The sequence below is a fragment of the Chelonoidis abingdonii genome, chromosome 5 (assembly GCF_003597395.2).
Source record: "Chelonoidis abingdonii isolate Lonesome George chromosome 5, CheloAbing_2.0, whole genome shotgun sequence".
Taxonomy (NCBI): Eukaryota; Metazoa; Chordata; order Testudines; family Testudinidae; genus Chelonoidis; species Chelonoidis abingdonii.
In genome coordinates, this window is record NC_133773.1 from 123,550,510 (window position 1) to 123,562,889 (window position 12,380).

A 12,380-nucleotide genomic window follows, 5' to 3' on the forward strand; every position below is an offset into this window, starting at 1 on the left:
GAACAAGAAGCAATGGGCTTAAACTGCTGCAAGGGAGGTTTAGGTTGGACATTAGGAGAAAGTTCCTAAGTGTCAGGGTGGTTAAACACTGGAATAAACTGCCTAGGGAGGTTGTGGAATCTCCATCTCTGGAGATATTTAAAAGTAGGTTAGATAAATGTCTATCAGGGATGGTCTAGAGAGTATTTGGTCCTGCCATAAGGGCAGGGGACTGGACTTGATGATCTCTCGAGGCCCCTTCCAGTCCTAGAGTCCATGAATCTATAATGCAGGGGTCTCAAACTTCCGGCCCATGGGCCATCTGTGGCCCGAGAACCTCCCCGCTGCGGCCTGTGGAGGAGAGACGCAGGCAGATAGTTGCCGGCAATGTCCGCTGTAGGTGCCACTCTACGTAGCTCCTATTGGCTGACGGAGAGGGACAGCGATATCATCATTAGTTGCCAGGGAGAGTCAGCCATAGAGGTAGCATCACTTTTTTCCACAATGAATATAAACAAGTCAAAATACTGAACACAACTATATGATGCACACCTTGCTGCAATCCTGAAGGTTTCAACTGCTCAGTCACAGAGGCCAAACATCAACAAACTGACAGAACTCAAGCATTGGCAGGTGTCTAGTAAACACTAAAAACTCTCTGGCAGGCGAAGAATTGTATAAAGTTGTATGACAGCTTTATTATTTCTAAGCAATTTAAACTCAAAAAAACACAATATAAACGTTTTTTTTTCTGAACACCATCTTCAGTCACATTATTGGGAGGATTTGAGGACTGGCACTGGCCCTAAGGCAAACTGAGTTTGAGACCCCTGTTCTAATGGCTAAATAAAAATAGTTTTGCTTTAAGAAGGCTGTTGGTCAATAGCATGAGTCACAGGTTCTGGCAGGGTGGAAATGCAGGTGCCTGAGATCCAGTCAGACCTGCAGGGTAATAGGAGGTTTGTATACACAGAGTGGTGTATCCGGGCCCCATTTTAATAGTATGCCTAGACTCCAATCATGGCATTTGATTGCAGCTCAAGCCAACATATCTGACCTACTTTTAACCTCACTGGCTCAAGGCTAGCACCATGAGTAAATTACCCAGAGTTCTGGGCGGGATTGTGTCACACTACTGTAGTTTCACTGCTCTGGCACTCAAGCTAGGTGGCTACTCGAACTGCAATCATACCCTGTTACTGCAGACTAGACAGACCCAACCGTCGAAAAACTACAAAATTCCACCCTGAGTCAGGTAATGGTGAAGGGCTGAACACCTGCACTCAGAGATCAGAAAGGGCCCAGAGGTGCAGCCAGCCCTTTAACCATGACAGTACCCAACCCTGAAGAGTTACTCCAAAATTACCTCCATGTTACTGGTTTGCTTCACGAATTCCTGATGCCTCTCAGAGCCAGTATTCTCAATTGCACCACCGAACACCTGAAAACACAAAATGAGAGAGATGACTGTGAAATCCCTGTCAAAATGCTGGAAAGAGTGCTTGAATAAACACAACAATCAGTAAGCACAACAGTCATCCTTAGTAGGGAGCCAACAGAGCTGTCCAACACTTACTTCTTACTTAAACACTCTTTTGAGGGCTTAAAGTTGTGATCTGGCTTTGTGCTAGCTCCTGTGCACTGGACTGAATGTCATACAAAGTCAGAACACACTTTGCATTATACAGAAGAGAGGCCAAGGATGGAATGGGTCATGGAGACGTTGCTCCTCATGACAAGCCCACCTTTTGCAAGCTGTAACGGAACACTCAGTGGGTTCACTTTCCACTTGTGCCTGTAGTTACAAGTGCAAAACCACAGTTTAGGGATGCAAAACCTTTGAAAAAATACTATCTCATTACACATAGTTCTGTTTTAAATGACTTGAGGTTTGAATCTGAAGTTGGCCAGAAAATCCATCCCAGATCAGCAGTAACTGAAAGCTTTTACCATCTCATGCTGTTCTAACTACAAAACAGTTGGTGATCTCAGTTCAGTTCCTGCTGGACAGCTATCCACGTCACAAAATCACAACCACAGCTGGTACTAAGTAGTGGAGCTGGCCATATAGCAGAAGAAATCATTAATAAAAAAATCATTTAATGGAAATAGAAATAGTCACTAAATAATGCATTCAGCCAATGTGTTGTTGGAAGATTCAACTGAAGGACAAAGGATTGAGGGACAGATCCAAGGCCCACTGAAATCTGTAGGAATCTTTCCACTAGCTGCAGTGATTTTGGGAGCATGCTCTGAATGAACAAGGCCAATTTCTCCTCTGGCATAAAAAGGGGTGGCCTCTCCACGATGGAGGTGAGGCTCATGCAGGGAAGTATGCAGTACTAACACCTCTGATGTTCCTGTTCTATTATCCAAGAGTGAAGTTCTGGCACCACTAAAGTCAATGGCAAAGTGAGTCCCATTGATTTCAAACCAAGCCTATCCAATCCGGCACTTTTAAACAGATTAACTCACTTTTCTTATTTAAAAAGAGAAAAGTAGTTGTGGCAAGATATTGCTTTTAGAAAATGTTCCTCAAAGAGAAAAAAAAAGAACTATGAAAATGCAGTGCAACAGGGTAACAAGACTTTTCTCTGAGTTGTACTTACCTGAGCATTTAACAAATATTTGGTACCCAGAGACCAATCATACATTCCTAGGCAGTTTATAAGAACCATAATTTTTAATGGCTTCTCCATGATATCTTCCAGTTTAAGAAACTCATATTCAAAGAGCCTTTTACAGCGCAGGAATGTCAGCTCACGATACTTCTCAAGGGTCACATCTTCTCCGGGGTAACGAGCAAAGACAGGATCATTTTCAAAAGCAGAGAAGATTCTATTCTTGAGGGGAGAAGTTGGCAACAGAAATTTAATACCAAAAAGTTGGAAGAAGTTAAGTATTAAAGAATCAAGTTAATTTTCCTCCCTGGCTGAATTGGGCTTTCTAGCACAGTAGCTGCTTATTCAGCCAAAATAAAGAAATAAATATCCAAATAAAATTAAAATACACAAAAGACTGAATTAAAACAACTGATGTATGCAAGACAAAAATGTATTGTGATTTTACAGATAATGTAAGTGCCAGATACATCTTTCAAAGTGAGGCAGCCACACACTTGAAACTGCATGAGTCAGAAGCTCCTGTAAATTGCCATTTCTTAAAATTAAATTTCCACGGCACTAGATGAGTCAACATCCCAGGAACAGTGTCAGACCATTGTTGACTTACATGGTTGCATTTTAGCTGCATTATTATTTGATTATTGGCAGGAGTCTAATATTGTTTTAGTGCTAGTCCCCCTTTGAGCATCAGTGTAGAGCTCTGAGGGTCATATTCAGGCTCTTCGTCAACTAGCAGTGGCTGTGTAATGCCATTTCAGCCATTATGTGGCCACCTATGATTGCTCTCTTCCCAGAAGGGAGCAGATGCATAGTCCATCTAGTCCAATTGCCAACTATTACCATTTGGGCTGAGTCCTAGGAGACAGGCTGTGCACCTTCAAATGGTCTAATTTGGAGCAGTTCCCTTCCTGTCTGACCGACTGTTAATCTGCCTGGGGCCATTTTTAAAGGGAGTTTGTATTTGTGATGATGTCTGTGTATTCTTAGGCAAACAGCTTCATTCATATAATCTAAGGAGAAACACAAGGAGCTTTGGGCAGAAAATGTGCCTTTCCTTGCTCTTCAGAAAGAAGGTGGCGGGGGTGGAGGGAGGGGAGAGAGAGGGAATATCTCTCCCCCGTGAAGACTGTTGTATTAATTTTAATGAAATAAATGGGCCCAAAGAGTTAAAGGTGTTAACACAGCCCTGGAACTGTCCAACATTAAGCTGTTTAAACAAGGTTTGGGGTTCGGTATGCAGAGATCTTTTATGTTGTCAAAGATCTCTGTATACCAACCCCTAAACCTTGTTTAAACAACATAAAAGAGTGGACAGGAATGGACTTCGTGGAGGCTCAAGCACTGACACACAATCGTCAGGGGTGGAGACAACTGGTTGACTGGTCATTGGGGCACCATCACTGATGAGCAATGTGGATATAGGAGTGATGACGATGATACTGAGATCTCAGCCTGAAGTAGCCTTTTCACCTCTTATCATAACCCAGCTCATAACAATATGCATTCTTGGCTGGCTAAGCCAGATTCTTATTAGACAGAAAGAGAAAGGAGAGAAATAGGAAAGAGAAGAAATGAAGAAGGGAAGGAAAAGGACTGAGCAAGAGATTGACGGACAGATTCACACACTGTCTCTAAGTGTCACTTCCTAAATGGGTGTTTGGAATTCAGACAGAGCTAGTGGAGGTGATGTCATCATCTCAGTCCCTCTCTTGGCCCGGTCTGGTAGGACATCTCTCAGTAAATGGCAAAGGTGCAATGGTACTACAGGGCATCCAAGGAGATAGTGGGGGTGGCAGCCATGATGGTCAAGCTTGCTGCAGCAGTTGCTGGTAGACAGCTGCTTCTTGTGCTTAATTCTCCCACCCCCTAGTGTGTGTGTTTTATTTTTTTCTTTTAAGACCCCAAAAGGGAGTGATGGGCTGAATAGCCCATCCTCTCATTATTTTGTTTACTAATTAGGCCAAAAATTTTGACACATCGGTTTTGGTCAGGGTGGATAAAAATCAATACTTTAAAATAAAATAAAAAACCTGGATTTTTTTCATTTAAATTAAATACAGGTTATTTTTTAAAAAATAAACCTAGTTAAAATTACATATGAAACTGACAATCAATGTTAAGGCCTATACTTAATATCTATCAAAATAATTTAAATTAAATACAAAAAAAATATAAATTACTATGTATTTTTTGGCTAGTTTTAATGAAGGTCAAACCATTGAACTGGTGGAAGTCACTTAGCACCTGGAACTAGATTTTGTTGAAGTGCTAAACCAGCTTTTGACAACAGTAGTCTTTTCTGCAGGTGCAGAACGAATATATTCTTCATTACAGTTTATTCAACTAGTTCAGTTCAATTACTAGATCATTCAGATTTAAGAAACAAAAGGGAAGTTGAAAAAGCAGAAGACACTTGTTTTCTTCTTCCAATCTATGAATAAAAATTAGGTGTGAGAAGATGAGATCTACTAGTTCTAAAATATCAAAAGACATGGTGACTGAAAACAATCAGTTCAATTCACTAACTACAGATAATGCTTCCTCTGTTTCATAAATCAGCTAGTTTTAAACACAAACCATGTTTTGATTAACTTATTAAAGCTAGTTTTATTTAATAAAAAAATTAAAGTACTATTGTGCATTTTTAATTGAATATTCCATCCAAATAGTTTCACAAATCACAGGTTTAAAAAAAAAATCTTAGTAAATAAGAAATGCATCATTTAACATTTTCTAATAAAATATGTAAACACTAACAATCTGAATAAAGGTTAAGTTAAGCTTCATAATTGCTTAAATGTACATAGATATTGTGTATCCTCCCGATTAGTGAAAAGAAGCACCAAATTTAGTGTAAAGACTATATTTAGTTGCAAATCAGCATGTTTTAATGGTTAATGGCCAATGAGAATAAACCTCTCTTTAGGAAAATAACTAAAGTACAAATGTAAAACATGATTAAAATCAATTATTTAAATCAAGATTTCCTGCATGCTGATTTAAAATCATGATTAAAATCAGTCATTTATGTCACTGATTTAAAATCACTCCACCCTGATTTTGGTCCACTGATTTCTAGTATCATTTTTTTGTTTACCAGGCATGATCTTAACACAGTTCTTTAATTTGGTAGTAGATCTTTTTGTTTAGACTAATTTTGTTATGTTTTGTTTCCCCTTTGCAGTTCTCTCATTTATTGGGACATCTGATAAACTTTTAATTAATTTTTATAGTTGAGCTTACAATTAGGGTAAATTTGTAGTCCCAGTTATTACAACTGCCTATGCAACTCTGCTACACCCTGGTACAAATGGGTATTTTTGTCCTTTAGCTTTTCAGTAGGTCAGCCAGATGCAGAGCCAGGTATTTACGATCTCTCTGTTCTTTTAAGGTTCGTGTGTCTGGGGTCCAAAGATACTTTTGTGTGATGCTAGCAGACCAGGTGCCAGCTCAAGCCAAAGTCCCCACATCTCAAATGAACACTGGCAAATATGTAGCTAGTATCAGTCTAGCTTGTCTGTGTGTTAGTATTGTTAAAATAGATTCTAAGGAACTGTTTAGTGTTTAGACTTCATTGAATTCTTGTGATTTGATTTGCTGCATGTATTAATCTCACTTTTCCCATATTGTATTGTAATATTTGAGTGGTTGTATTGTGAGCCTCTGTGACTGTGTAACTCACCAAACAGGAGAGAGACATTAACTAGGGTGAAGTGCTGATCTTCAACAGAAGATGTTACGGCCTGTCCAACAGGAAAGGTCTATCAGTACCAGACGGACTACTGTGGGACATTAAAGAGAACAAAAGCTGTTTGTTGTTCTGCCCTCCTCCATGTGAAGATGAGTCATGCAAGTGGATTCCTCCCATCGGGGCAATTTGCAGCTCAGGGCACACAGCAAGAGGGGATTAAAACTCCTAACAATCCCTGCTTGGACTCTGGGGATGCGGGGGAGGCAAGGATTTTCTAGGCATAAGCAAGAGACCTCCAGATGTTTGGTCTGGGTTAGCCCTAAAGGACGTATACAACTTTTTTACTGTAGTGGTTTCTATTATCTTTTGAAACTTAAAATTGTAAATCTTTTGTGTATATATGTTTACCTGTTTCAACCTTATAAATGGTCTTTTGTTTTCTTTTCCTATTTAATAAATATTTATTAGAGTTTACTAGAGGATTGGCTACAAGCGCTGTCTTTGGTTGAGATCTAAAGTGCAACTGACTTGCAGTAAGTGACATGGGCATAACCTTATATTGCTGTGATTCTTGGTGTAAGGGATAATCTATCTCAAAAATATGATCGCCTGGGGGTGGGAAAAAGGGAGGTGAGATAGATCAGAGTATACAAAGGGACTGTCTGACTCTGTGTTAAGGCTTTCTATAGTGCCTGAGGAGTATCCACTTGATAACAGGTTGGTGAAATCTAAGGGCAGGTCTACAGTTAAAATGCTGCATCAGCACAGCTGCACCAATGCAACTGCACCACTGCAGTGCTTAAGTAAAGATCCTCCTACACCGATGGGAGAAGTTCTCCTGTCAACATAGTTAATCTACCTCCCTGAGACGTGATAGCTATGTTGACAGAAGAAGCTCCCCCGTCAATGCAGTACTGTCTACAAGGCAGGTTAGGTCAGTATAACTATGTCAGTCAGGGGTGTATATAGTGTAGACCTAGCCAAAGTATAGAACTCACAATTTGGGATCTGTGCCCTGTCTCCTAACAGTCTGCCCTGAGGCTGGTACTCCTGCTCTTGAGTCACTGCAAGCAGCATTACAGCGTATGCAAATATAGTAGGTCACTGCTTTGTTAATTGGAAATGGTGACTTTAATTTAGTGTCTGCTGTAATTTAGTATTGCTTCCCAATATTCATCATTAGTAGTGAAATAAAAATGTTATATTTGATCAGTGCAGTGAAATAAGTATTGTTTAGAAGTCAGTTCTGCTCTAAAAAGTGACTACATAAAAATGGTAAACCACTTGAGTGCTGATAGTCCTCCAATGCCTCCCTCCCCAACATTGGCCCATCATTTATTACTTCAGCTTATGCCTTTCCCTTCAAAAATACCCCCAATTTCCCCAGACAACATAGCAATCCTTGGGGGTGGGGGGAACCTTACCTTGAATTGGATGAGATCTTCTTCATCTATAAACACTGCCATCTCCTTCCAGCTGAAGGAAGCCCTCTTACGGTACTCACAAAGTGGCCCCTCAGGGAAATCTGGTAGCAAGATGTCCCAAGAACGTTGGTTGCAAGTGGCTTCTTTCAGATCACTAGCTGATGCCATCTTGAAGTTAAACACTTCTGCATCCAACAAGAACATATGTCCAATGAGCTAAAACACTGAAAATGTCTATTTTTTTTCACAAGTACTTTTATCAGTGGATAAAAAAGGGAATTGAAGAGTGTGGCACAGCGTACTTCATCCTTTGAGGCCCCAGGGCCCTACTACATCCTGCCATAAAAGAAGAGCAGCAAAGGTGGGTCCTCAGCTCTTCTTAGAGAGACCTCATCTGAAGTAGCCAATCAGACCCCAGTAGGCTCAGTTAAAAGGACCTGCAGAGGCTTAGCACTTCAATTCCTGGCTGGGGCCAGAGGGGCACAGAAAGTGCTCTGCTCTGGTCAAAGGGAGCTTAATAGGCTGCATTAGCTAAACCTGGGAGTGAAAGGATCTGAGAGCCCTAGCCCTAAAGTAATAGGCAGAGGTAAAAAGGCTTGGTGCAGGAGCAACCAAGTAAAGGAAGCAGTACATGGCTTTTATTTATAGGGTCTCTGGGTTGGGACCTGGTGTAGCGGGTAGGCCCAAGTACCCCCATCAGCTGCAGAGGAAGTGGCACAAGCCCTGAGAAGGGGATAAAGGCTCATTTAGAAGCCCAAACAAAGGGCTGGAATTTAAAGGCTCAGGGACAGGGCTGAAAGACTGTCTGTTTGGTGGACTCTTGGTTACTCCCTCCCCTCCCCACCCCAAAAAACAAAAAAACCCCAAAAACCACCCTTGAGATGAGTTGGGGCAGAGATATCTGGTGAAGACAAAAAGCGACAAAGAGTCTTGTGGCATCTTTATAGACTAACAGACGTATTGGAGCATAAGTTTTTGTGGGTGAATACCCACTTCATCAGAGCTCCAGGGAGAGAGCCCTGCTCTCTAACAGGGCAGAGAAGGATTTACAGTTAGCCCAGAAGGGGCTGAGAACTGAGCCCAGAAACTGGGCTGAAGACACTAACAAGGGTGCAGGAGTAGTTCTCGTTGGACCTTTGTTACCCTGGAAGGGGTTCATTCATGCCTGTTGACTGTGTGTGACATGGCTGGAGGGGCTGAGCCACTGAATATCTGCCTAGCGAGGTTGGCTGCCCACAGGGGGCACCTGGAGAAAAAGAAGATGGCAGCACCACACCCACCTCACAGAAGTCACTCATGAGAGGTGAGTGCACCCCATCACAAACAGTTCTTCAATCAATCCATACATAATCATTCAAAAGGGACAGGGACTGCAGACTCAACTGTTAAGACTGGCTTTCTCCTTTTCTAACTTAACTGATTTAGTACAAGTTAAATAACTGTTTCTGATCAGACATAAATGGCTTATATGCTTTTATTAAAACGTGAACTGATCAATGTGAAAAAGAAATATATAATTTATGCATAATAATAAAACTAGATAAAAGGACCAGAAGAAGAAAGTGCTGTGATTTAAACAACAGTAAAAAAGATTAGTCTCGCTCCCAAATGAAACACTGTGTAATAAAATATCAAAGCATCCACACATGCAGAAAAAACCAAGCATAAAATGCAGGAGATGAAAGCATTTCTTTTCTTCCCTGTCTTGCCAGTTAATGTTCAAATGAACTATTCCAAATGGCATTTGTCGGTCAGTACACATAAACAAACGTTTTATTCTTTTCGTATCACCAAAGGGACCAATGAGTGCCAGGAAACCAAGAATCACGCTGAAGCCGAACTAGACAGAAGTGATGCTGGCAGGAAGAGATAACTTTGAGGAATAGGCAGGAGCTCTGACCTCCTCTTCCACTGAGGTTATCTGCCTTTGTGTAGTCCCACACACCTATGCAAAGTGCACGTAAAAATGACTGTAAAATGCTAATCCACATGGTCTTGCTCTATGCCTGCAGTACACAGGTATAAATGGGAAGGGTGGAATCACTGAGGCAGTAGAGAATCCGGCCCCTTGCATCCACAGGATATTTAGGGTATGTCTTCACTGCAGAGTTAACTCATGCTCTTATTTGAGTGTTGCTCCTATGGTCCCTTGCATCCACACGCAAAAAACCTCTCACACAATTCAGACTAGCTGAATAGAACTTTCACTCCAGGTAGTAACCCACTCACTTTGCGGTGAGACCACAAGCTAAACCACTTGAGTGCTGATAGTCCTCCAATGCCTTCCTCCCACAATGCAACAGGAAAGTCATAGAGCGTCTCCTCTTACTGCATCACAAAGAAGCATTGGATACTCCCCTAGAAATCCTACCAACACATGCTGGGGAGTGCAGTACCAGTGAGGACACAGTAACTTGGATAGGGCTTTGTGGTGTGGATGTTCACATTGAAAGCAGGCTAACCTGGGTGCCAATCACCCAAGCTAACTCTGCAGTGAAGACATATCCTCTGTAAAAAAAAACAACAAACCAACAAACCATCTGCAACCATTGTATCAAGACACAGTTGCTTTGAGAATAGACTAGATTAAGCCCTCCGTGGAAAGGATACCCTCGTGACAGCAGGGATGGCCACTGCTTTCTAAACTTGTATTTTCAGCCACTTAAAACTTTCCCCAAAATACTGACTTTTTAGGCTGCAATGACTTTGAAGCCTAACTCCTTTTTGTAATTTCTGAAGACTATTCCCCACCCAAGGACTAAAATTGATGTGTTCTAACATTGCCCTGTATCCAGCAAACGGTGGGTAGAGGTCTCAATAAATAACTACAAATACAAATTATTCATCTCATAGGATCCAGACAGCTGCATAAAAATGTTACTTTCTCACCTAAATCATTGCTTTCAGTATTTCCATGCAAAACCCTTCTTTTCCACCTGCTCGTAACTTTTCTCAAATATTTTCCTTTAGGTTGAATCATCATATCCATTAAACAAGCTACTTGGAAGGCGAGAAGCCAGGAAAGCTCCCCCATTCTCCTCTCTAAATTGTCTATTTCCTGGTTCTTATTACACACTGAATGACTTTCTAGACACAGAACATACCTCTTCCCCTGCACACTTTTTTTTTTTTGGTAGTTTGTATTACCATTTTCTAGATATATTTCAATGTACTAATGTGTTCAGACTGCAGCATAACCTTTGGCTGAGCACAGAGGTTTTGTTACCACGTCTTTCATTTGACAGACTAATATAGGTATTCATGTTATTTTAATTGCACCTAGATGTGGAGGCAACAGGTGGTGTTGTAAATCCTTAAATAAACAAATCTCTCTCTCCATGGTTTTCAGGTCTTTATTGACTTCTGTTCCCCAGCTAGGAATTTCACAAATATATCACTTCAAAGGTATTCATATTTATCATTTTGTAAGCAAACATGGAATTCACCCTCCCTCTGACCTTAAGCTATGCTCAGCGTCCAGATATAAATTACTCACTGGAGACACTTATTGACAAAATAGAATTCAAACTCAGCTTTTGTTTAAAAGAACACCATCTGGTCAATGCAATTGAAAGAGTTTGTTTTAAAAGGAATAATATTTATACTGCGGCATTTGGAACCCCTCCCAAATATTGTGGAATCCTGCTAATACAGGCCTCCATTCTATAGCTGGACCTGTACAGGCAGGGATCTGTGCCTGTACTGAGTACCACTGAATTTAACAGGACTCCATGGGGTGTGAAGATTTAATTGCAGGATCAGGGCCATATAGCTCAATTATGCCCTACAGATATACCAGGGGCTGCACTGTAGAATCTCTGGAAGCACCCACAGGGAGTGCATCCATTGTTAAATCTTTTCACAGGGTGCGGCGGGACACTCTCCCTGCAACCCACCAGCTGCATCTTATTCTCCACCCCTTTTGAGATAGCTTGTGCCACTAGACCTACACAGTCCTGCTGCTGCAGTTGTACCCAGTGGCATGCCTAACTGCACACACAATGGCTGGGGGGAGGAAAGGAGGCCACCTTCCTTATAAACTTTAGTCCAGTTGTTGGAGTAGTTCGCTGGGATGGGGGAGATCCCAGTTCAGTTCCTCCTCCCCCTAATGAGAAGGGATTTGAACAGGTTTCCCCACCTCTCAGATAAGTGCCCCAGCAGGGTCTGAGCCATTGCTTGGTGATGCAACACCTAAGTCTCTGCTGATTTAGGCCCAAGTGCTCTTTCATTCCACATGAATATCCACACAGAGAGGGGGCAGATCCTCAGCTGGTGTAGACTGTCATAGCTTCATTGAAGGGAATAGAGCTAATTATCACCAGCTGAGGATCTGCTTTAGGGACTTGACATAATCAGGTTTATACGAATTTGAATCCTCTACCCTGACCTAAAGAAGCTCAGAGACCCATGGCCAATTCGTTTATTAACTTGATCTTGGATTATTAACTCCTTTTGGATTAACATAAAGCAATCTTGAATTACTGTTGCAATTAAAGTTTGAGTTAATCAAACTGCTGTTAGGTCAACTGTTTAAAAACAAAAGTTATGCCCCCACACACCAATTTTGATCTTTGTTCCCCATCTTATGATCTCATCTTTTCTCCTCATCCACCAGCCTACAGCTTGCTGAGGATCTTGTTCTTTCAATGAGCTCTTTTATAT

The 12,380-nt window shown here is 41.3% G+C and overlaps 1 protein-coding gene across 5 annotated transcripts in view; it reads right to left on the minus strand.

Moving 5' to 3' along the window:
• ACOX3 (acyl-CoA oxidase 3, pristanoyl) overlaps nt 1-12,380 on the minus strand; it is a 66,430-nt gene that overhangs the window by 51,872 nt on the left and 2,178 nt on the right. For 3 of the 5 annotated variants that reach the window (XM_032767219.2, XM_032767220.2, XM_032767218.2), the window contains exons 2-4: nt 7,719-7,903; nt 2,589-2,822; nt 1,346-1,420 (exon numbers count right to left, since the gene is read on the minus strand). In XM_032767219.2, coding sequence (XP_032623110.1) covers nt 1,346-1,420; nt 2,589-2,822; nt 7,719-7,903 — 494 coding nt within the window. Of the gene's footprint in view, nt 1-1,345; nt 1,421-2,588; nt 2,823-7,718; nt 7,923-12,380 lie in introns of those variants that run through there. The other 2 variants (XM_075066615.1, XM_075066614.1) reach the window with 2 other exon arrangements.